General features: G+C 46.1%; 1 protein-coding gene across 7 annotated transcripts in view; it reads right to left on the bottom strand.

Annotated features, from left to right (window-relative positions):
• LOC120814835 (Fc receptor-like protein 2) overlaps window positions 1-18,753 on the bottom strand; it is a 69,304-nt gene extending 50,551 nt beyond the window's left edge. For 2 of the 7 annotated variants that reach the window (XM_078079861.1, XM_078079862.1), the window contains exons 1-8: window positions 18,000-18,748; window positions 17,676-17,885; window positions 16,719-16,988; window positions 16,334-16,603; window positions 13,542-13,811; window positions 13,166-13,426; window positions 12,285-12,378; window positions 12,116-12,170 (exon numbers count right to left, since the gene is read on the bottom strand). In XM_078079861.1, coding sequence (XP_077935987.1) covers window positions 12,116-12,170; window positions 12,285-12,378; window positions 13,166-13,426; window positions 13,542-13,811; window positions 16,334-16,603; window positions 16,719-16,988; window positions 17,676-17,885; window positions 18,000-18,372 — 1,803 coding nt within the window. In that variant the 5' untranslated portion in view covers window positions 18,373-18,748. Of the gene's footprint in view, window positions 1-2,257; window positions 3,421-3,576; window positions 4,817-5,466; window positions 7,520-7,635; window positions 7,803-12,115; window positions 12,171-12,284; window positions 12,379-13,165; window positions 13,427-13,541; window positions 13,812-16,333; window positions 16,604-16,718; window positions 16,989-17,675; window positions 17,886-17,999 lie in introns of those variants that run through there. The other 5 variants (XR_013450553.1, XR_013450552.1, XR_013450554.1 and 2 more) reach the window with 5 other exon arrangements.
• Between the last annotated feature and the right edge of the window lie 6,570 nt (window positions 18,754-25,323).

A 25,323-nucleotide genomic window follows, 5' to 3' on the forward strand; every position in this document is an offset into this window, starting at 1 on the left:
TTTCACTGGTATGTTGTGGACACGAGCCTGAATAGAGAGTGTGTCCTCTTTGCTACAGTAGCCCAGAGAGGACAAACCAAACTGATGCACCCATCAGTCCTGACAAGTCCTGACAATCTCTCAATTCTTCATTATCTGCAGTGACCAGCAGGGGGCGACTCCTCTGCTCCCATAGACGTCTATGAGGAAATGACTCTACTTCTCTGTAGTGACCAGCAGGGGGCGACTCCTCTGCTCCCATAGACGTCTATGAGGAAATGACTCTACTTCTCTGTAGTGACCAGCAGGGGGCGACTCCTCTGCTCCCATAGACGTCTATGAGGAAATGACTCTACTTCTCTGTAGTGACCAGCAGGGGGCGACTCCTCTGCTCCCATAGACGTCTATGAGGAAATGACTCTACTTCTCAGTAGTGACCAGCAGGGGGCGACTCCTCTGCTCCCATAGACGTCTATGAGGAAATGACTCTACTTCTCTGTAGTGACCAGCAGGGGGCGACTCCTCTGCTCCCATAGACGTCTATGAGGAAATGACTCTACTTCTCTGTAGTGACCAGCAGGGGGCGACTCCTCTGCTCCCATAGACGTCTATGAGGAAATGACTCTACTTCTCTCTTGATTTATTCCCTCAGTAAACATTGTAAACATGAGTTTTTGGTCTCAGTCTCTAGTTTCAATCCTTCTTCAATACAGCGTGATGCTCATTCATCCATCAATGCTTTGGTGGAGTAAGTTAAACGCTTGCTCGGCACTTCCACGATGCCGCCGTGGCTCATTCATTTTTGTGCACGTCACCTGGACCTTCGTACCTTAATCACTCACCGGATTCGATGCCGTCTTACAGTGAAAGAAATTCTCAGTGCCGCAGGTAAAAGTGTCCCCGGCTGTCGCCATAGCAACCCCCACGGCGCCCCCCCCCCCCCCCCCCCCTCTCTCTCTCTCGTCTCCACGGGTTTCTATTCCCATCACATCCAGTAGACAGGTTGCTTCCAGGAGATCTGGACGCGGGAGGTCGTCCTCTCACTATTTGATCGTTCTCAGACCATCTGAGCGCTTGTTGTGTTTTGGGTCCTTGAGAAACAGACTTGTTTTATTCATTCAGCCTTTGTGCCTGATTGGTTTGGGTTTGCAAAGGACACAATTAACCGTTCAATCATTATCGGAAAAACATATTTGGTAAAGTATCGTTTGATAGAAGCCACGATTGAGGTGTCAAACTACATAGATTAAAACCTGTAAACGGCTGCAGATCAGACGTTTCCCTCTTGAACCATGTTTAAAGAGTAAATATATAATCAAGCATCGACTGGTGCGAAGGGTTAAACACCATTGTGTAAAAGTACAACAACAATAAACTGTAATCTTATCTTGACTGTAACGAGATGTATTGGGAAACTCTCCGAAGCAACCACCAAGCATCCATCTCATCGCCATGCCGACCATCCGACCCAGTAGAAACCGAACCAGTGCCACAGTAGAAAACCATACAGGATCCACTCAGCAAGTCGGGGCATAAAAGAATGAACATACACGGCAATTTAAGATAAAAGAGAAGTATTTAATTACAGATTTGCATGTGCAATGTGCATGCCACTATGTGGGGTAACAAGTCAACTTCAGGAATCAAAAAAATAAATAAATATAAAGAAAAAAGTATATATATATGTAAAAATATATATAGATAGATGTTTTTAAGAGCAATGTGTTTCTTTATTTCTTCTATTTTTAAAAACAAAAAAAGAAAAAAAATCGCCCTGATAAAAGAATAAATAAATGGAAATGACTTTGGTGATGAAATCAAAGAATGTTTGTTTGTTATATCGCCAGTTATTTCACGGGGCTTAAACATTGTGGGGGGGATGCGAAGGTGGATAACACTTTAACTAACATTAAAAAAGTTTAAAAAATGATTTTAAAAGGGGGGGAGGAGGAGGAGGTTTTTCCTCGCTGAAAAACTCCCCCTTTGAGAGTAAAGCGCTGCCTGAATCTGAACCTGGTGATGTTATTCCTGTTTATTCTGGATATGAAACCCTCCTTTCTCTCTCTCTCTCTCTCTCTCTCCCACCATCTCCTTCTCTCGCTCTGTTTCTTTCTCTATCTGTTTCTACCAGTGCATTTTGTAATTTCAAACAGAACTCTTCCTAAAGAACCTGAATAAACCAGAGAGAATGCATCCTGCCCATCTTCTGGTCCGCTTTGTGGTTCCTCATCAGCATCTCACACACACACACACACACACACACACACACACACACACACACAAATGGACATTTTATTCGTGACGGTTTTGGCAGCTTCCCTCACACAAAATCAACAACAATGGTGACAGAAATATTGGACTTATTTTAGTAGATTATCATCAGTTGTAATGTCTGATTTCATGATTCTGTTACTAAACATAATAAGAGATACAAGTAGAACATTCACTCATAAAGCTCATATTTATGGCAGCAGGTCTCTTTTTCATGGATTACACTGTTTCTTCAATTACATACAAATTGTACAATAGGACTGAGATATAAATTAAAATAAAACATTTGGAATTTGACAACTACGTCTACTTTTTGTTTTCCACGATGATAACAAGTCGGCCTGTAAAATGCTGTTAGTCTGTTTAAATAGCGCATTCTTTTCACTCCTTTGAGCCATTTCTCTTATTGCTCAACCCAAAACAAAAGGGCACCATTGCCAAAGTTATTCAGGAAATTAAAAATATTAATAATATAAATAAATACATTTCAAAAACAGACCAGGATATTTTCCCTGTCCTCCTGCTTTTGGAGTCTCTCTTTTCTTGACATTATGCTGCAAATTCTGTAAATGAGATGAATCAATGTTGTGCATAATAAACAAGAGTGACTTACATCATCTCTTTAAAGCTGACAACACACACGTGTTTTTGCTTCACGCATAAGCAGCATTACACTGACAATGTACCATAGAACATTGTGGGGGATGAGAAGGTGGGTAACACTTTAACTAACATTAGAAAAGTAGCACCGGTAGCACAATAGACGTCTTCTTCTTCCATTCAACCTGCACTCACAGAAAAACGTATCAAGATTTATTAGTGTGTTCATCAATCTTCATCCCCGGAACACTTGCACAGTGGACGCGTCCTTCTCCTCAGCAGCCAGCGTGAGTGACATCACATGGATCCCGGCGGCTGTGGTCGTGTCATGAGGGGGGGGGGGGGGGGGGGGACTCACACACTGGAGGGCAGCGGCTCTGGTAAGCGCAGGAGAGACTGTCGGCGGCGTCAACGGATCCTTTCGTAAGAAAGAGACGATCCACCCTCAACCTTTGTGGTTCCGTTGAGGTACCAATCGAAGGACGGGCGGCCATGAGGAGCACAGCTGCTGTGGCAAATCAGCTTCGGACCCCCAGGAGACCAGATCAACCTGCGCCTGCACATCTGGATCTGTGAACCATTCAGTAAGGAAAGGTGAGATCCAGCAGCAGTGATGTGTTTCAACACAGAACATTCATGGTATGAAGCCATGCAAGCAGCTATTACTGTATCTTAGTGAGTAAGGTACATGTTGTCAGAGCATTTGATAGATTTTATTCTTCGTACCTTTGACGGTCAAAGTGGTTCCAGGTAAACCGCTGATCCCTTCAGAGCTCCATGCTGTGAATATGAAACGCTACTCGGCTGAATCGTTCTCTCTCAGGTCTTTGATTCTAAGTGTTTCCTCTCTCGGTATCAAGGACCTCAACGCGACCTTCGTCCTTCACGAAGGTCCTTTGGTTGAGCGAGATGCCTCCAACGACCACCATGCAGAGGGCTGCACCAGAACTTAGATGTGATTTATCTAGAAGTCAGAAATGTCCACTGAATGATGACGTCACTTTGTTGCAGGACCTAGAAAAAGAATAAAAGTAGCCCCAAATCTTTGTTTCTTTCATCATCACTTTGTCTCCGTTCTTGTACCAGCTGTAGAAGGTTGGACGAGGTCGAGGACGACTGCTCTGACCCGTCAGGTCTGCTGATGTACACTTTCCACAACAAGGTCGTCACGGTTTGGGTTGTTTCCTGTTTTATTTTGTAGTTTTCTGCCCCTCGTGTCCCCGGGTAACTTCACTTCCTACCTTGTCCTGTGATTGTTTCCACCTGTGTCCAATCACCTGCACCTTCCCAGTGTATTTAAGCCCTGTGCGTCTCCTGTCGCCTCAGTGTCTGCATGTTTGTGGATCCTGTGGTGCTTCGTTCCTGGTCCCCGCCTGTGGTTTTTTTTAGCCCCTTGGCATTTTTGGATTTTGGAATTTTGACCATTAAAGTCTTTTTGTTGTTTCCCAAAACTCTGCGTTTGAGTCCTGCCTCTGCCTGCACCCGCTTCGTGACAAAGGCATTGATCTGCTAATCTCCACCTGCATTTGTAAAACCATGAAACAAGAATCCCTTCAGAGACACCAGCAGCTTCCCAAGTGTTGAGCGCTTGGATCCGTTACCTGTGACGGACAGACGGACCCCCGGTTCGCCGGTGTACTTCCTGTCCGGTTGGTTTGTGGTGAACATGAACACAGCACACCTGTACACAGCCGAGTCGCCGCCTCTCAGGCCGCTGATCCTCAGAGAGCAGCGGTATGCTAAGCTAACTGTCCTCTACGTGTCCCGGGTCCGTTCTCAGGTCCACCGGGTGTCCGTGCTGCCTGTCGGTAAAGCAGAAGGCCCTCTGGTCTGCTGTGACCCCTCATTGGTTCTGTGGAGGTGTATCTGTAGTGCATCTCCAAGGTGGATCCGTTTAATCCACAGATCCAAGAGGAACCGTAAGTAACTCTGCAGCCATCCTGACCCCGAATGACTGGAAGAGAAACTACAAACCACCATCACACTCATCACAGCAGAAGGGGTGCAGGTGCACATCTTTTTCTATAGAGAAAAGGAAACTGAATAGTAATTAGCAGAAAGTAAAATGGTGGTGTTTGTGGTGAGCGTTGGGGTGTGACGGTTCAGAGAAAGAGACAAAGGGGGAAGTGAAACTTTCATAGTATTTTGGTCAACCGTGTTTCTAATAAAAGCCTTCATGGCGACTCAGGCTCTGTGATACAGATATAAATGTGATGAATATGAATGCAGACAGGAGGAAGATGACTGATCCACTCTCAGCTCCTCCGCTCATCCCTCTCTGTTAAAACACGTCCTCCACTATCAGCTGTCCAAGAGAGGGACGTGGGACTGAAAGACAACGTGTGTCTGTATCAGCTGATGAAAAAGTCCTGCTTCCCCTTTAGATAATTACCATGCATGAGCAGCAGACTGTAAACCCCCGAGTTGAGATGAACAAATGTTCACTGAGGTCTGACACGGAAGAACTACAAGGAAGAACTAGAGAAATCTACCACAATGCAGAGCGTATAAACAGAATAAATATGTGTTTAGTTGGCTCTAAATGGACCATAATTTACTAAATGAACATCACGTTGTATTGAAGAAGACTTGAAACTAGAGACTGAGACCATAAACTCATGTTTACAATGTTTACTGAGGGAATAAATCAAGAGAGAAGTAGTCATTTTAAAACACCGCTCAAAAATAATAATTCAGGTTAAGCCACTTCCTTTGTAACTGAGGTTTACTACCAGTGGTAATCACCACTTTGAGGTTTACTTGATCATCTCAATCTTCTCCCACAACACATCTGTTACACATCTGCTCCAAAACCACAGGAGAATTCAATTCATTTTATTTGGAATAGCCCAAAATCACAAATTACAAATGTGCCTCAGAGGGCTTTAAAGTCTGTACACATGCGACATCCTCTGTCCCCAAACATCACATCTACACAGGAAAACCTGAGGGAAGAAACCTCAGTGAGAGCGTGAGAGGAGGATCCGTCTCCTGATGGACGGACTACGATGACGTCATGAGGACAGAATGAACAACGTAATACCTCAATGTGACAGCTTCAGTCACAAATCAATTAGCAGATTCTGCGTAATAATACAAAATACAATCATGTTTACGAGAGGCGATAACACTCTTACCCTAACGTCCGTGTCACTACTGTCTGTGTTGCCCCTCCTCCCTTGTTTTTCCCTTCAGGTGCCGATCTGCCTGCACCTGAGTTCCTGAAGAGAGCCGCCAATCACCTGAGGGCCCTGCTGTTAAAAGGGAGATCTGGAGCAGGTGTTCCTTTAGTTGTCATGCACGCACAAGAAGTGCAGGTTTGTGGTGAGAGGTTGAGGACAGTTGGTACGTTTGTACCTTGTAGACGTGTGCATCACGTAGGGACTCCGGGTTAGTGGTTGGTGCTCCCTCTGTATTTTGATGGACGTTCTTAGAGAAGTAAGGGAAGCCAATTTGTTTCGTTCTAATTCTTTCTATTTCTGTTATCTTAATTTCCATTTTGTTTGGCACAACCACAACTGCCCCACTTAGTAGAACCTCTTGTATTCTATTATCTGTAACTAAATCTTATTTAAAACCGTTACTTTAAAACTGAAATAGAGAAGTCCCCTCGTCCATATGACCATCAGTAATGGTTCACAGGAGGCTTCTGCCTGCTCCTTCTCCAGCTCAGCCCAATCTGCTGTCGTATGTGATTGGCTGCACATTCAAGCCGCCCCGTGACTCCCTCTGATGGTTGAATCTGAGATCCCTCAGTGACCTGATCGATCCCTGTTCCCTTCATACTACAGTACATTCATGGATCAGACCTTTGGCCTAAAGCTTCCTCACAAACATAATAAAGCATCATAATCTCATCATCTAATAGCGAGTAAACTTAACACATCTTAGATCATCACATCTGAACCATTATGTTTAACTCAGTTCTATATGATCCAAAATCAGAATGTTTGCCTCGCAGGGCTGTCGTACAAACTTTGCTCATCTACTACCTGACAGGAGAAAAAACTCTTTGGAATCCATCAAGGACGGCAATTAGCATCCGTCTCCAAGTCTTAACGTTACATTGTAGCAGGTAAATGTGTGCAGTAATTATATGACTATAATTACTATGAATTGGGTTTGATTCATATTGCAGTCACTTCATCTAACATGCTAATGTAATAACTAATATCTAACACACAAACTACAATTCTACCCTAAACATTTCTACATTATCATTTCTACCACTAGGTGCTTAAAACACTCTGAAAGTCCAATTCTGCCATTTTAAGTTGAGACAAGTTCTCATACAAAACAAAAAGTTCAGTAAATATTATGAGAATCAATAGAAGCATATTGGCAATATTGGTAAAGACTATTTACAGATAAATGTACCTGAAGATGCTTGTACAGAACTGGTAGTAACATATTGCTGATTAGTAACATTTAAAGGCTGATTACAGACTACAAGCTGGCCTCCCATTGGCTCCCTGATGCTTCTCTGATGGAAGCCTTAACGATGGTGAATATACAACATGTCAAACCTCATATTCATGCAGGTGTGTTTAAGCTGCTTAAACTCTGTACAGTAACAGACCACATATCTGTGTGGGTTCATTCTCTTGGTGCTTTGCTGACGGTGCTGTACAGAGCAGAAGAATCATCCACAGCTCCTTCACATCTCCGTCTGTGAAAGAACCGTAAACTCAGAATATTAATAATTAACACGTCCAAACAGCAATAAAACAGTGATGATCAAAGCAGAGACGGATCCATATTCAGTAAAGATTGTCACTGACTCACTCGCTGGCAGCACCAGAACTCTCAAAGTTGACACGTGAGTACAGAACTTCCTCCACCTCCTCCTTGCGTCTGGGGGGGCGAGCTGGACTGACGTTGGAGTAGAGAAGAAGATCCTCCTGGTTTCTGGAGAAGCTCGCGGTAGCATAGCAAGGCTCTGCTGGTGGGATCTGCATCAAAGAACAAGAAGTACTTATTGGATAGTATTGTTGGACTGAAGTACAAAGGACCAGATTACATTACATTACATTACATGTCATTTAGCTGACGCTTTTATCCAAAGCGACGTACAATAAGTGCATTCAAACATAGGGTACAAACTCAGGAGAACAAGAAACAAGAAAGTGCAATTTCCTCAAATAAGCGAATTTACAATTTGCTATAGATGAGTGACGTCACAAGTACAATTTAAGTGCTACAATTTGTTAGTCTTTAGTCGAGGTAGAGTCTGAAGAGGTGTGTCTTTAGTTTGCGGCGGAAGATGTGAAGGCTCTCTGCGGTCCTGATGTCTTCAGAGAGCGCGTTCCACCATTTCGGCGCAAGGACAGCGAAGAGTCGAGACCTAGTCGAGTGTTTTGCTCTCAGTGAGGGAGGGACGAGTAGTTTTGCAGATGCAGAGCGGAGAGTGCGGGTTGGGATGTAGGGTTTGACCATGTCCTGGATGTAAGCTGGACCCGATCCATTCACAGCATGGTACGTGAGCACCAGTGTTTTGAACTGGATGCGGGCGGCCACCGGTAGCCAGTGAAGAGAGCGGAGGAGTGGAGTAGTGTGGGAGAATTTCGGAAGGTCAAAGACCAGTCGAGCTGCTGCATTCTGAATGAGCTGCAGAGGTCGAATGGCGGTGGCAGGAGACCTGCCAGGAGGGAGTTGCAGTAGTCCAGGCGGGAGATGACAAGAGCCTGAATCAGTACCTGCGCTGCCTTCTGAGTGAGAAGGGGACGTATTCTCCTGATGTTGTAGAGCGTGTATCTACAGGATCGCGTTGTCGCAGTGATGTTGGGAGTCAGGGAGAGTTGGCTGTCGAGTGTGACGCCGAGGTTCTTAGCAGTCGAAGTGGGCGTTAGCACAGAGTTTCCAAAGTTGACTGTCAGGTCCTGGGTAAGCGAGTCTTTTCCGGGAAAGAGAAGTAGTTCAGTCTTGTCGGGGTTGATTTTCAGATGGTGGGCGGACATCCACTGAGAGATGTCAGTTAGACAGGCAGAGATCCGAGCCGCCACCTGGGTGTCCGAGTGAGGGAAGGAGAGAATTAGTTGGGTGTCATCGGCATAGCTGTGGTAAGAGAAGCCATGCGAGCGAATGACAGCGCCAAGAGAGTTGGTGTAAAGCGAAAACAGGAGGGGACCCAGCACGGAACCCTGAGGAACTCCAGTAGTAAGAGGACACGGTTCCGACACAGATCCTCGCCAGGTTACCCGGTAGGTGCGGCCATCGAGGTAGGACGAGAGAAGGGAGAGAGCAGAGCCTGTGACACCAAGTTCCTGAAGGGAGGAAATAAGGATCTGGTGGTTGACCATGTCAAATGCAGCAGAGAGGTCCAGAAGGATGAGGACAGAGGAGAGAGAGGCGGCTCTAGCAGTGTGGAGTTGCTCAGAGACAGCAAGGAGAGCAGTCTCTGTAGAGTGGCCTGCCTTGAAACCTGACTGGTGGGGGTCAAGGAGGTTGTTACAGTGGAGATAAGAGGAGAGTTGATTAAAGATAGCACGTTCAAGGGTTTTGGACAAGAAGGGAAGAAGAGAGACCGGTCTGTAGTTGTTTTCTTCAGAAGGGTTGAGGGTGGGTTTCTTCAGGAGATGGTTGACTCTTGCCTCCTTCAGAGAATTGGGAAAACAGCCAGATGACAGAGCATTGTTGATGAGAAAGGTAAGGAACGGAAGAAGGTCAGGTGCGATAGATTGTAGAAGATGTGATGGAATGGGGTCAAGAGGGCAGGTGGTCGGACGGGCAGAGGTTACTAGGGTAAGAATTTGGTTAGGAGAGAGGGCGGTGAAAGAGGGAAGTGAGGGCGAAAGAGGTGAGGTCGGTGGGACGCGAGAAGTAGGTGGTGGGTTTGAGAAGGAGGAGCGTATGTCAGCTATTTTCTTGGTGAAGTAGTTGACAAAGTCTCCCGGAAGAAGGGTGGAGGGGGGAGGAGGGGTAGGGGGTTCGAGGAGATTGGAGAAGATCGAGAAGAGTTTTTTGGGGTTAGAGAATGAGGATTCGATTTTGGACTGGTAGAAAGAGCTTTTGGCAGCAGAGATAGAGGCAGAGAACGAGGAGAGGAGAGATTGAAATTCAAGCAGGTCGTCAGGTCGTTTATATTTACGCCATCTCCTTTCCGACGCTCGCATGGTGGCTCTCATGGCACGGACCGGTTGAGACAGCCACGGAGCCGGGGATTTGCCAGTCCGTCGTGTCGTAAGAGGGCAGAGAGAGTCTAGAGAGGAGGAAAGAGTTGAGAGGAGAGTCTCTGCAGCAGCGTTCGGATGCAAGAGTGAGAAGGAGTCAGTTGAAGGGAGAGCTGATAGAACAGAGGATGCCAGCGAGGAGGGAGAGAGGGAGCGAATATTGCGACGAGCCGGTATAGAGTTAGTTAATGAGGGAGGTTTGTTAGTTATAGAGAGTGGAAGGGAGTAAGAGATGAAGAAGTGATCAGACACATGAAGTGGAGTTACAGAGAGGTTAGTGGTAGAGCAGTTTCTAGTAAAGATGTAGTCAAGGTGATTGCCGGCTTTGTGAGTAGGAGGAGAGGGAGTGAGTGACAGAGCGAAGGAAGAAAGTAGGTGTACGAGGTCAGGTGACTTCTCTGTCTGGATGTTGAAGTCACCCAGGAGGATGACCGGAGGACCATTTTCGGGGAAATTAGACAGGAGAATGTCCAATTCTTCCAAAAAATGACCTAAGGAGCCTGGCGGACGGTAGAGGACAATGATGGTTAATTGTACCGGGTGAGTGATTGTTACAGCATGGAATTCAAAGGACAATGGGGTGGCTGGTGGTAGAGGGTAGAGAGAAAAGCTCCATTTGGGTGAAATGAGTAGACCTGTGCCACCACCCCTACCAGTGGGCCTGGGAGTGTGGCTGAAGGAGAAGGCGGAGGAGAGAGCGGCTGGGGTGGATGTGTTCTCGGGTGTGATCCAGGTCTCGGTCAGAGCGAGGAAGTCGAGTGACTGCTGGATAGCAAAGCCGGAGATGAAGTCAGCCTTGCGAGTCGCTGACTGGCAGTTCCAGAGACCTCCTGTGACGAGGTGCTGGACGTGTGAGGAGCGGGTGGGATAGGAGAGAGAGGAGAGGTTACGATAGAGAGCAGATCTAGCCCGAGGCCTGTAGTATCTGCGGGAAGAGATTCGAACAGGCACGGGTGAAGGGGTCAAACACATTATTAAAAATAGCAGAAGAAGGCGCCGCATTCAGCCGCCCCGAAGACTGCCACGAAAGACTCCCTTGTCTTTGTTCTGCTCGTCTTGACTGCCACGAAAGACTCCCTTGTCTTTGTTCTGCTCGTCTTGACTGCCACGAAAGACTCCCTTGTCTTTGTTCTGCTCGTCTTGACTGCCACGAAAGACTCCCTTGTCTTTGTTCTGCTCGTCTTGACTGCCACGAAAGACTCCCTTGTCTTTGTTCTGCTCGTCTTGACTGCCACGAAAGACTCCCTTGTCTTTGTTCTGCTCGTCTTGACTGCCACGAAAGACTCCCTTGTCTTTGTTCTGCTCGTCTTGACTGCCACGAAAGACTCCCTTGTCTTTGTTCTGCTCGTCTTGACTGCCACGAAAGACTCCCTTGTCTTTGTTCTGCTCGTCTTCGTCCTGCGAGGATAAGATAACGCTGAAGCTAACGCTTCCTACGATTTCTAGTTAAATACTCCCTCGTTAGTGGAAGTCGGCTGCGGCTGCGCTGGCCGCTCCCCCGTCGTTTAGGAGACAAAAGGTCGATTGGCCTCGACAGAAACTCCTCAAAATGCAAAGCACCAATAGCTTGACACCCTAATCAGTGAACAAACACCATGTGGTCTTTTGACAAAATGAGAGTTTAAGGATACAAGTCTTATTTGCTTCAGAAAACAAGGCAAAACAGACTTAGATCAGGTCAAAACCTAGCAGAATATCTGCAGGGCTTCTTCTCTAATGACTCCTTTGGGCCCTACAGGTTCTAATGGAGGTCTCAGGTGTTTAATGGTTGTAATTAAGGTCATTGAGGTTAATGAAGTTCCATCTACAAACTGTCATCATGTGGGAGCGACAGGTGGTGTCTAGATAGTTTGAAGAAGAACCAGGACGTAGGAGTGGGCTGAACTAGAGGGACCTGACAAAACCTCCCAGTGGGCCGGTTTTTACCTGGAGTTGAACTCCCAGTGTTGCTGGTAACTTTTATTTCCTAATTTAAATGAATTTGTATTATATTTTAATTGTTGGCTTTTAAATCCCCGCCTCACAGGCCTGACATGATGATCCCAGATGTTCCCAGATGTTCCCAGAGGCCTCCACAACGAGCTCTTCCTCCTCACCTGAGCGTTGTTCTCTAGTCTCTCTGCAGGCCGGCTGCTTTGTGGAGACTTTTTTCTTCAGGCAGAAAAATGTATTAATGAACAAACAAAAGATCGAATCAAGTGATTCAACAAATGCGTGAATGTAAGATCCACATCTACATTTCATCAGTGAAGTTGAACCGCTCACCTGATCATGAGGACAGCGAGGATCATGATGATCACCAGGAAAATAGCAGATGTTAACGCAAAAACAGCTGTTGTTATTGGCCATGGGGAGGCTCCTTTTCCCACACAGGAGAGAAAATAAACAACAAATATAAAGTATTAAATATGGAAGGTGAATTAATTACCAACAGGACGGAAATAAGATGTTTAACTCAGTGAAACAGAATATCTGGGATCTTAAGATCTGCTCTATGCAGATGATGAACTTTAACTCAAACTAAATATGAGTAGAACGTCTTATCAAAACAACGTAGCTGGATGGTCACAGCGGCGGCCATTTTATTGTGTCCTGTTGCCATGGCAACTGTAGAGTGTTTACTGCTACACAAACTAAACACACTCGATCAGGAGACGTTTTGGAGAAACAATTCAAACCCCCAAAAATACTATAATACTCAAAGCTGACTAGTTAGCATGGTAGCTAACTGTTGTGTTGCTAACAGCATTGTGTTTGTTCCAGACTCGTTTCTCTTACTGAGCTGCTCCTGCATTCTTACAGCTACAGACTCTGTTCAGGTATCAACATCTTCAGCTCTTCTAACGTGACTCTTCTTGTTCCTTCCACTTCTGACTTCATCATTTGATGAGACTTCGCAGCATCAGACCACGTGATGTCTGCAGGACGCTCAGCTGGTGAAGCTTTAAAGTGGTGAACCGAGGGTCCAGGGTTTGATTCTCAGTGGGGTCATAGTGTATCATCTCAGGTTCACCTTCTAGTCCACAATGCTCTCCTGCTTCACTGAGTGGAGGACAGGAGCTAAAGGCCGCGTTTACTGTGAGTCACTTCTTTAGTTGGATTGTTGATATAATGTGTGAGAGAACAGAAGAATGAGTGTGATTTACCTGAAGAAGTAATCAGACGTAAGGTGGAGTTACTACGTCCCATCTCGTTCTGGGCTTCACAGTAATAATTCCCACTGTGTTCAGCTGTGAAGTCATTGATGGTGAAGATCTGTCCTGATGCTCGTGGTGAGTCTTTATGCTCCTTGTACCAGGTGTAGTTAGCCGCTGGGTTAGCATCAGTGCTACAGGTCAGATTCACTGAACCGCCCTCCAGCATCTCAGCAGAGGGACTCACTGACACAGAGGGACGCTGTGGACCATCTGGAGGAGACGTGTCAACATATTGTTACAAGTTAGAGTTCAATAAATAGATGTTCATAACAAAACACCACCTCAGTAGTGATTATGTTGCTTTTAAAAAGGTTGTTTCACTCACATTTCACGTCGATAGAGATGAAGTCAGACATCTCCCTCCCCAGCTGGTTCTCAGCTGTACAGAAATACCTTCCAGAGTCAGAAGACTGGACGGAGCTGAAGACGAGCTGAGGTTCTTCACTGAAAAGATGAGGATCTGAAGTTCCATCCCCCTTGTACCAGGTGTAGCTAGCTGCTGGGTTAGCATCAGTGCTACAGGTCAGAGTCACTGAATCGCCCTCCAGTATCTCAGCAGAGGGACTCACTGACACAGAGGGACGCTGTGGAAGATCTTGAGGAGACGTGTCAACACATTATTACAAGTTACAGTTAAATAAATAGAAGTTCATGACATACACTCCTCTTTCTCAAACCCACCTCCTACTTCTTGCGTCCCATTGACTTCACCTCTATCACCCTCACTTTTCTCTTTTACCCCCCTGTCTCCTAACCAAATTCTTACTCTATTAACCTCTGCCCGTCCGACCACATGCCCTCTTGACCCCATTCCATCACATCTTCTACAATCTACGCACCTGACCTCCCTTTCCTCACCTGTCTCATCAACAATGCTCTGTTATCTGGCTGTTTTCCCAATTTTCTGAAGGAGGCGAGAGTCAACCCCCTCCTGAAGAAACCCACCCTCAACCCTACAGACCAAACAACTACAGACCGGTCTCTCTTCTTCCCTTTTTATCCAAAACCCTTGAACGTGTATCTTTAACGAACTCTCCTCCTATCTCCACCATAACAACCCCCTTGACCTCCACAAGTCAGGATTCAAGGCCATTCCACAGAGACTGCTCTCCTTGCTGTCTCAGAGCAACTCCACAGTGCTAGAGCCGCCTCTCTCTCCTCTGTCCTCATCCTTCTGGACCTCTCTGCTGCATTAGACACAGTCAACCACCAGATCCTTATTTCCTCCCTTCATGAACTTGGTGTCTCAGGCTCTGCTTTCTCCCTTCTCTCGTCCTACCTCAACGGCCGTACCTACCGGGTAACCTGGAGAGGATCTGTGTCGGAACCTTGTCCTCTTACTACTGGAGTTCCTCACGGTTCCGTCCTGGGTCCCCTCCTCTTCTTGCTCTACACCAACTCTCTCGGCGCTGTCATTCGCTCGCATGGCTTCTCCTACCACAGCTATGCCGATGACACCCAACGCATTCTCTCCCAGGTGGCGGCACGGATCTCGGCCTGTCTAACTGACATCTCTCAGTGGATGTCCGCCCACCATCTGAAACCCCGACAAGACTGAACTACTTCTCTTTCCGGGAAAAGAATCCCCGACCCAGGACCTGACGGTCAACTTTGGAAACTCCGTACTAACGCCCACTTTGGCCGCTCGGAACCTCGGCGTCACACTTGACAGCCGACTCTCCCTGACTCCCAACATCGCCGCGACAACACAATCCTGTAGATACACGCTCTACAACATCAGGAGAATACGTCCCCTTCTCACTCAGAAGGCTGCCCAAGTACTGATTCAGGCTCTTGTCATCTCCCGCCTGGACTACTGCAACTCCCTCCTGCAGGTCTCCTGCTACCACCATTCGACCTCTGCAGCTCATCCAGAATGCAGCAGCTCGCCTGGTCTTTAACCTTCCTAAGTTCTCCCACACTACTCCACTCCTCCGCTCTCTTCACTGGTACCGGTGGCTGCCCGCATCCAGTTCTAAACATTGGTGCTCACGTACCGTGCTGTGAATGGATCGGGTACAGCTAACATCCGGGTACAGGGTACAGCTTCGCGCTTCGCGGGTACAGCTAACATGGTCCAACCCGACATCCCGACCCGCCCTTTCCGCTCTGTATGTGATAAACTGCTTGTTCCTCCTCACTGAGAGCAAAATACTCGACTAGATCACCACTCTTTGCTGTCCTGCTCCTAAATGGTCTTCAGTCTAAAGACACACCTCTTCAGACTCTACCTCCACTAACACACTAACTGTAGCACTTACATTGGACTTATTACGCCACTCATCTACAGCAAATTGTAAATTGGCTTATTTGAGGAAATTATACTTTCTTGTTTCTTGTTCTCCTGAGTTTGTACCCTATGGTTGAATGCACTTATTGTAAGTCGCTTTGGATAACAGCGTCAGCTAAATGACATGTAATGTAATGTGATGTAATAACAAAACACTACCTTAGTAGTTATTGCGTTTAAAACCAGTTTGCACATGCATTTAAAACAAGGAGCATCGGTAAACTCCAACCCTGAAAGGGGCAGAGAACTAAAGAGAAGTGGAACCCTAAAATACAACCCATATTTCTGGAGGGACCGAGTCACCAGCGCGTCCCTCATCAGGCAGGAGTATAAAATGTTTAGGTATTAGCTTAGCCGCCCTCTCTCAGCCGCTCATGTTCGACCACAGACGCAACTGCTATGGATTTTATTCATTTCAAATATTGTTTGAGGCAATAGTTTGTTTGCCATTTTCTGTTGATTTTGATCTTTTACCCGTAAAAGGAAAAGTAGAAGTTTAAATTGTAATCGAAATACTTCTTGAATTGGATTTGCTTGTGTATTTACTTAATGTGGTAAAGAATGGTGTTTAATGATGAATTATTATTTCGGAAAGTCTTTGATGTAGAATTTAGTCTACTATTTTTGTTTTAAGGTTATCAAGCTATTCCGGTTCCCACAACCATTCCGATTAAAAATAAAAGACCAAAACAGATCCGAGTTGTCCCCTTGTGATATTTGGGTTAAACAAGCCATTTTCAAGTTTGGGCCGAGATGAATATATTTAACACCTGGAGAACTTGACAGTAGTGATTATGTTGCTTTTAAAGAGGTTGTGTTTCACTCACATTTCACAGGGATCAAGATGAAGTCAGACGTCTTCCTCCCCAGCTGGTTCTCAGCTGTACAGGAATACCTTCCAGAGTCAGAGGACTGGATGGAGCTGAAGACCAGCTGAGGTTCTTTACTGAGAAGATGAGGGTCTGAAGTTCTATCCTCCTTGTACCAGGTGTAGCTAGCTGCTGGGTTAGCATCAGTGCTACAGGTCAGAGTCACTGAACCGCCCTCCAGCATCTCAGCAATGGGACTCACTGACACAGAGGGACGCTGTGGACCATCTGGAGGAGACGTGTCAACATATTGTTACAAGTTAGAGTTCAATAAATAGACGTTGATAACAAAACACTACCTCAGTAGTGATTATGTTGCTTTTAAAAAGGTTGTTTCACTCACATTTCACGTTGATAGAGATGAAGTCAGACGTCTTCCTCCCCAGCTGGTTCTCAGCTGTACAGGAATAATTTCCAGAGTCAGAGGACTGGATGGAGCTGAAGACCAGCTGAGGTTCTTCACTGAGAAGACGAGGGTCTGACGTTCCATCCTCCTTGTACCAGGTGTAGCTAACTGCTGGGTTAGCATCAGCGCTACAGGTCAGAGTCACTGAACCGCCCTCCAGCATCTCAGCAGAGGGACTCACTGACACAGAGGGACGCTGTGGACCATCTGGAGGAGACGTGAATAAACATACTAAGAGGTTAGAAGATGTTAGCGTAGATAGTTGATCATTTGAATGAATACTTGTGTGTCTTTCTCTCAGACTATCTCTAGTATTCATCACAGCAGCTGTCACAGGTGAGACTCCTGCTGGTGTAAAGTGACAATAAGCAGCCTTTAATCCTTTGTAATGTTCATATCTCCACACATTCTTCTCTTTAGATGCTGCTTGTGTCCTTAGCTGAGTCTGTCCTCTCACTTCTAGTTGTTGTAGGAGTTATTGATTGTTTCCTCCACCAGCTGACACGTCACTTCTACTTATGTTCTGGAATAATTCACTTGAGTCTTTATGAAAATCACATTATTCTGTCTGCTGATAGTTTATATTTGTGTTTCTATTAATAAGAGAATGACATAAATAAAGATCTGTGTCTCCTTTAACATTTAGACTCCAGTGTGTTTACAGCTGTGATTAGAATCATATTGTTGTGTCAGTGTGTGAGTGACTCTTCTACACGTAGACTGCAGGGGCCGGGGATTGAACCAGCAACCCTCTGGTCAGTGGACCACGGCTCCACCTCCTGAGGAACGTTGTGCTTCATCTTTTTGATGCCTCTAGTTTACATGCAGCGGTCTGGTGCCTCCATGTGAGATGTTGTTGAAGCTCCACAGGCCGACACAGTGGAGTGAACTTACACACTGCAGGAGAACGTTGATTCCAATATCCTGTTAAATAACAGGAATATCTGTCTGTAGAACCAGAGGAGACTGGAAGAGAAGATCCTGTCTTGAAGTACCGTCCATTCTGGTACAGGACGTATTCAGCACGACGAGACAGAACACAGCTGCTGTGACACGTCAGCTCCAACCAGGTAGAATTTAATCTTCTCACCTGCACCTGGAAACCTGAATCAGTGAATATTATTTATTAAAGTGTCAACATTCACAGAAGACATTTAAACTCTAGTTTTCTAGATGTTGAACATTTGTAGATGATTAATATGTGAATTAAAATGTTACCTGTGACAGACAAAGTGACTCCAGGTGAACCAGTATATTTCTTTCTCGGTCTGTTTGTCATGAATCTCAATTTGTACTCAGCTGAGTCGCTCTCTCTCACGTCTGTGATGGTCAGATAACAACTCTTCCAATCACTAGAATATGCATACGTCACACGGCCTGAATACTCAGAGTCTGTTCTCAGATCCACAGGTTCACCATATTTCTCTTTAGTGAACCAGAATCTGTCCTTTATATCAGAGTAATATATTCCATATGGGTGTGTGATGTCACAGATTATTTCCACTGTTGATCCTTTTGTAGCACAGACGTCAGTCTGATAGTATTTCACTCTCCATCCATCCTGACTCTGTATCACTGTAACACAGCACATCAGGAACCACAGTCACACTCAGAACAACATCACAGGACACACTCTCATTGGTAGTTTACTGAAGAGAAAAGATATTATGAGAAATATGAAAATCATTGAGTTTATAGAAAGTAATGAAAGAGTCCACGATGTCCACATGGACTCTGCAGCTGGAAGGAACAGCGACGTATTGAACCTGTGGACCTGAAAAAGCTCAAGTTGAAGTATTAGAAGGGTTTGGTTGATGAGAAGAAGAGTGTCTTTGCTCTGTGCTCTTCTGTCTGTGGTCAGTCTGCTGCAGAGTGGAGATGGAAACTGTAGAGAAATGCAGAACTCTGAGGGGAACGATACTGTGACATATAGATCACATCTCACTGATGACACCACAGAGAGCCTCCACATCTTCCGCCGCAAACTCAAGACACACCTCTTCAGACTCTACCTCGACTAAAGACTAACAAATAGTAGCACTTAAATTGTACTTTTAACGTCACTCATCTATAGCAAATTGTAAATTGGCTTATATGAGGAAATTGCACTTTCTTGTTTCTTGTTCTCCAGAGTTTGTACCCTATGGTTGAATGCACTTATTGTACGTCGCTTTGGATAAAAGCGTCTGCTAAATGACATGTAATGTAATGTAATGTAATGTAATGACACGGTGCTCAGCATCCGGCAGTGAATCAATTATCTGTGACACGGATCAAAGCTGCAAAATGTCCCTCAAAGAGACACTGAACAACCAGGAAGAGAATAAAAATGACCACAAATACACAATAAATCCTCCAAAAAGAAGAACAAGCGTCGTCAGAGACTCGGAGTGAATAACAGCCTCTAAATGTGGTCTAATGCAAAGAAACGCTGCTGAACGATTAGAGGAAGTTCAACAGAGACAAATTATTCAGAGCATTTCTTCTTTGTTAATGTTCATTTAGTCATTATTTGTGTGTGATGACATCAGACCTGTGTGTGAAGTAAAAACACAGCTCCCTGTGTGTGTGTGAGGTGTGTAACGGCCTCACAATATAAATGTAGAAGTACAGTACCTTGTACAGAGAGAAGGAAGACGACTAATCCACCGGCTGATGGACTCATAGCTGCTCCTCTGTGTTCAATCAGCAGATCAGAAACTCTTTATTCAGTAAGTCACCAGAAACACGTCTACATTAAAGAGGAGGCTGATGTCTCTGAGGTCAGCTCGTCTCTTCTGGAGTTGGTAACAAGCTGCTGTTCAACACCCAGCAGAGCTTCCTTCCTCTTTCCGTCATTAGTATGCATGAGCTGCAGAACAAGAAGCTGCTTTAATGTTAACGTCTTACTTCTGCTAAAAGGAAACATCATAAAAGGGTTGTTAATATGTGAAGATCATCTTGATGAACCTGTAAGCAGCATAAACGTCTCTTCATCCTCTGTAATAATTCACATTAAGTGAAAGGCTGCAGTGTGACGTCCTCCTGTTAGCATGTAGATAAATATGTCCTCTCTGCAGCTCTTCATACGTCTTCCTCACATTCACTGCAGGACACAAACAACACAAACAAGCTGTCAACTCACACAAGTGTTGGTTTATTCATTTAATGTTCACACATTTCCATTACAATATGAAAGTGTCTGTTGAGGACAGCGTGTAGTGTTTAGTGACATCTAGTGGTGAGGTTGCAGACTGCAGCCTCCTCCCTTTAAGTCCTTCAGGTAACGTGGAGATGAAAAAGGCTCCCAGTGAACATATGAAGCGCTCCTCTAAAGAAACTTCTTAGTAATGAAAACATGGTTATTGTTGGGAAGATTAAAACAAGCTTCAGACAGTTTGGGGGGCAGGTGCTCAAACCAAAAGAAAAGGGCAGAAGTGTCCTTCTGCTTTTGGAGTCTCTCTTCTCTTTGCATTAAGCTGCACATTCTGTGAATGAGATCAATTAATGTTGTGCACAATAATCAATAAGTTGACAACACACACAAATATTTTTGTACTGAGAGTTGAAGCATAAGCATCATTACACTAATAATACACCAGACTGTAGCTCAACTTAAGACCTACCTTTTAATTTGTAGAAGTGTAAAACTGCCTTTAAATTCTCTCCCTGTCTGTCATGTTTAATGAAGAGAGAGATACAAACGTCAGTAATCAGCTGGACGAGGAGTTTTTTGTTTGTATACTTTTGAACTTCCTGTCTCAAAGTGATGCAGAATCATTAGTTCATGCGTTTGTCACTTGGACAAACGCATGAACTAATGTCTGCCACTGTAATTAAGTCTGTCCAGTCTGCCACTAACTTGGCAGACTGGACTACTGTAATTCTTTGTTATCAGGCTGCTCTTGTAAATCTCTTAAGACTCTCCAGTTGATTCAGAATGCTGTGTTAACAAGAACTAAGAAAAGGGATCATATCACTCCTGTATTAACTTCTCTGCACCGGCTCCCTGTTAAATCAAGAATAGATGTTAAGGTACTTCTCCTCACCTACAAGGCCCTTGCTGGTGAGGCACATCGTATCTTAAAGAGCTTGTAACTGTCACCTGCCAGCTCGATCGTCCACACCTGCCCCGCATCCACAATCAGTCACTCTCCTGCCTTCCACACCTGCTTCGCATTCACAATCAGCCCCGCTACATAAGCACTGCACACCCAGCCTGTCATTGCCAGATTGTTCTTCGCGTCATGCAAGTCTCTTCAGCACTCTACCTTGGACTGATCTCCCGGTTTCGACACAGCCTGTTCCCGACCCGTTCGTCTGTCTCAGCCCCGGTGAGCACCTCAGCCTTCTGTCCCCGACCACAAGTCCTGCCTGAGCGCCTTGGGTTTCTGTTGCCTGCTCCTTGGACTGCCCGGCGCTTCTGCTCCTGTGCTCCGGATCCCCGACCGGCCCAGTGATCGCACCAGCTGTCTCCCGGGATCTCCTCCCCGATCCTGAGGACCGCACTCTGCTCTGCCTCTCATTGTGCCCGAACGCCTGCTGTGAGGCCGTGTTCAATAAAAGCGTTAACCAAACACTCCGTGTCGTTGTGCTGCATTTGGCTCCGCCACACGCCCGTGTCAGTAACACCGTATTGTCCTACAAGGCCGCTGCGCTCCGTACACTGAAAAAAGTGCATCCTCGTGTCATTGACTGAAAGTGAATTTGTACTTCGGTCAAAGTGAAAATTGTAATTTGGGGTTTTTCAGTTTGCCTGAAACTAAAACATACGCCCCTCAGAGCAAATGAACAGCAATACTTTTACCTAAAGTGTTTTTACTTTAAACCAGAGGTTTTCATGTCACGTGACTAAATGACGTCACCAAATCATCCTTTATCTTGCCCGTCGTATTTACTAAGCTGCGTCGTGAAGCCGAACACCTTCTGCAGGACCACAAAACGTCCTTCGATAAGCGGAGTTCGATCTTTTGTTGTTTTCTGAGAAATGTGTTTTCCTACGGAAGCCCGTTTCCGCCACTAAAAAAAAATGAAGGGTTTGAAAGTCGAAATCATGATTATGATCAAGATTGCAGCTGGTTGTGACGTCACTACGGTCACACAGAGGTGGGTTTGTGTTTTCACAACGTCTCGCTGATGAGCTACTGAACGAACCGGGAAGCCTGTGAATATCTTGCCAACTTTACCGAACTGTAAAAGTTTTCACTCCACACCTCAAAACAAACAGGAGGGACGTCTGACGTAGAGGTCCACTTTCAGCCGAGTCTAAATTATCTTCGGTATTTCAGAGTCCGAGATAAATCAACTTATAGGGAGATAAAATACGTCCTGGGTGGTATTTATTGCGTAGCTGTCGTGATTAGTGTCGAGTGAGAAGAGAGTTCTGTCTTTATTGAAACAGTGTTGCGCCTCAGGATCAGCGGCGGCTCTGCGCATGCGCACGTGACTGTCAGTCTGGAGTGACGTGTGTCTCCTCTGCGCTCTGACTGCAGCTGGACTTCTGTGAGACGCGCTGAGGACGGTAAAGCCTCGTTAAACGCCAAACAATACGTCTCCCACGTCAGACACCGCAAAAGTCTCCAATTAAACCAGATAAGGTCGCTGGATTTGTCGCGAGGCGCTTCTGGCAAAAAGTCGCCAAGAGGTTTGGGCCAAAACTACGAAGGAGCCCGCGCATGCGCATATCTTACGTCTATACATTAGCTCATAATTTCGACTTTAACTTTCTTCATTTTCATATTTGTGTAGCGGGTACAAATATGTACTACGGCTTTAAGACTGACGTGAACGCGGAGAAGAGAGAGAGGGAAAACGGGAGTACGAGCGGCGAAAAGGAGGCGATGGTAGTGTGAGGTTTTGTTGCGATTATCGGAGGCTCAACGAAGTGACCTGCAAAGATGCTTACCCACTGCCGCGTGTTGATGGATCGCTTGATGCGTTAGTGAAGGCACAGCTGTTTTCAACCCTGGACTTAACCTCAGGCTATTTCCAAGTGGCCATGGATGATGCAGACCCAGCGAAAACCGCAGTCACCACCCCGTTCGGCCTGTTTGAATGGTCAAGGATGCCATTTGGGCTATGTAAAGCCCCGGCCACATTTCAACGTCTGATGGGCGTGGTGCTTGGCGATCTGACGTTCGAGACTCTGCTCGTCTATTTGGATGACATCATAGTCTTTTCCAGTGACTTTGACACCCATTGCGAGAGACTGGAGGTCGTCTTCAATAGACTGAGGCAGCACGGTTTGAAACTAAAGCCCAGTAAGTGCCACATCCTGAGGCCCGAAGTGAAGTACCTAGGCCACATAATATCCGCTCGAGGCATCCAGGTGGATCAGGAGAAAGTGCGTGCACTGGAGACATGGGCAGTCCCTAAGTCCGTGAGAGAGGTGAGGCAAGTCCTGGGGTTCATGAGTTACTACAGAAGATTCGTCCCGAAGTTTGCTCACCTTGCCCGTCCCCTCCATGCTCTGGTCGGGAAAGGAGGTGGAGCCGGCCCTGCCGAGCCATTTAGATGGAGTGACGCCTGCCAACATGCATTTTACGAGCTGAAGTGTAGCCTGATGAACCCGCCGGTCCTTGCTTACCCAGACTTACCCGGCCTATCCTTCATACTCACCACCGATGGAAGTCTACAGGGCCTAGGAGCCGTATTAAGCCAAAAACAGGGGGGAGTCGAGCACGTCATTGCCTTCGCCAGCCGAGGTCTGCGTGGAGCTGAAAAGAATGACAAAAACTACAGTGCTTTTAAATTAGAGCTGCTCACTCTAAAATGGGCAATGACCGAAAAATGTAAAGAATATCTAATGTACTCCAAATTTACAGTTGTATCCGATCACAACCCGCTGCGCTACCTGGGGTCTGCCAACCTAGGAGCGGTGGAGCAGCGCTGGGTAGCCCAGCTTGCAGAGTACAATTTTGAAGTCTGCTATAAGCCCGGGCGTCAAAACACAAATGCTGATGTCTTGTCCAGATTCCCAGTGGACACAGAGCCAGATGAAGAAGATACAGGAAAAGACTTCATACGCATAGGACCGGATGAGGTACGTGCCTGTCTATGGCCAGGGCCTGTGGAAACAAGGGGCGTAGTCAGGGTGGAAGAGGTCATACAGAATGCCATAAAGGGAACTGTGAGTGGCTTCAGCTGGCCAGAGATAGAACAGGAGCAACGACGGGACCCCTGTGTCTGGCCTGTCCACTCAGCTGTGTGGAATCACAGGAACTAAGGGATGTGGACCCAAGGCGGAAGCGGCTCGCCCAACAGTTCGAGCGGCTGAGCCTTCAAAAGGGAGTCTTGTTCCGTTCTGTCTGTAATCCAAGAGACAGAGACGAAATTCGGCAGTTAATTGTCCCAGAAAGTCTGCAGCATCGAGTGTTTGAAAGTCAGCACGAACATGGTGGTCATTTTGCAGAACAGAGCACCCTTGAGCTCATGAGCCGGAGCTATTATTGGCCGACAATGACCAAAGATGTGCAGAGTTGGATTAAAGAATGCAAACGCTGTACCCTGGCAAGAGATGTATTATTAAGATTAAGGGCCCCATGACATGCACCAACATTATGGCACCCCTTGAGGTTGTGGCAATGGACTACACCATGCTCGAGAGATCCAACGGGGGATACGAAAATGTGCTTGTCCTTACCGACATGTTTACTCTGTGACGACCCCTGCTGTGGAGGCAGCAGCCTTCCAATGAGATTTGGTGATTGAAGGCACCTGGGCCAGGTGCCCTGAGATTAGAAAGCCCTGTGTTCATTCATTGATTCTGTCGCTCTCTTCTCTCTCCAGCAGACGTCCAGTGTGGTAGGGCAGCCGCCTGTTGAATCCGGTTTTCCTTTGGGTTAAATGCCCTGGACAACACCCACCATTTACACTTTACCCTCATGCACATCCTACACTACTGATAATACTGACATTCGCATCCCATCTGGAATGGTTATGGTTTTTCGTTGTTTTGTGTGTTAAATAAAGAATGTTACACCTCGGAAACCAGTGTAACTCCAATCTTGTCATGGCCCAAAGAGCCAGGTCGTGACAAATACTCCTCCGTCCTCAAAACACCACTTTCCACTAAAGCGGACAGAACAACAGCTTTCATCTCAGCCTTAAGTTTGACATTAGTCACATCAATAGTATAATGCTCGGCTATCTGGAGCAACTGTTCTTTAGTACAGCCATTAATGAACACCTCAGAGGGCGCATCAAAAAAACCCGACAAGGAAGACATAGACCAAACAGAACGCACCGTATTACCCCCCAAACGCACACAAACGAAGGCAACTTGCCCCGCGGAGTATTCCCCCTAACTGCCTAGTCCAAACTCTTACTAAACTCACCTAGTCTTCATGCAGCTTGCGGTGGGTAATTACGCACTGGAAACCAGCAGGTCTGAGAAGTCACCCACAAGTAGGCCACAACGCAGGATCCCACGGACGTGCTCCCGAGACAACCGTCCATAGACAGCTGACACTAACCACGTTGCCACAACACTACAAAAAAAACTGACGTAACCCAAAGGGGAGACACCACTATAACCTGACAGGGAAACTCCAAACACAGCGCA

This window comes from Gasterosteus aculeatus, chromosome 9, assembly GCF_964276395.1.
Source record: "Gasterosteus aculeatus chromosome 9, fGasAcu3.hap1.1, whole genome shotgun sequence".
Taxonomy (NCBI): domain Eukaryota; kingdom Metazoa; phylum Chordata; class Actinopteri; order Perciformes; family Gasterosteidae; genus Gasterosteus; species Gasterosteus aculeatus.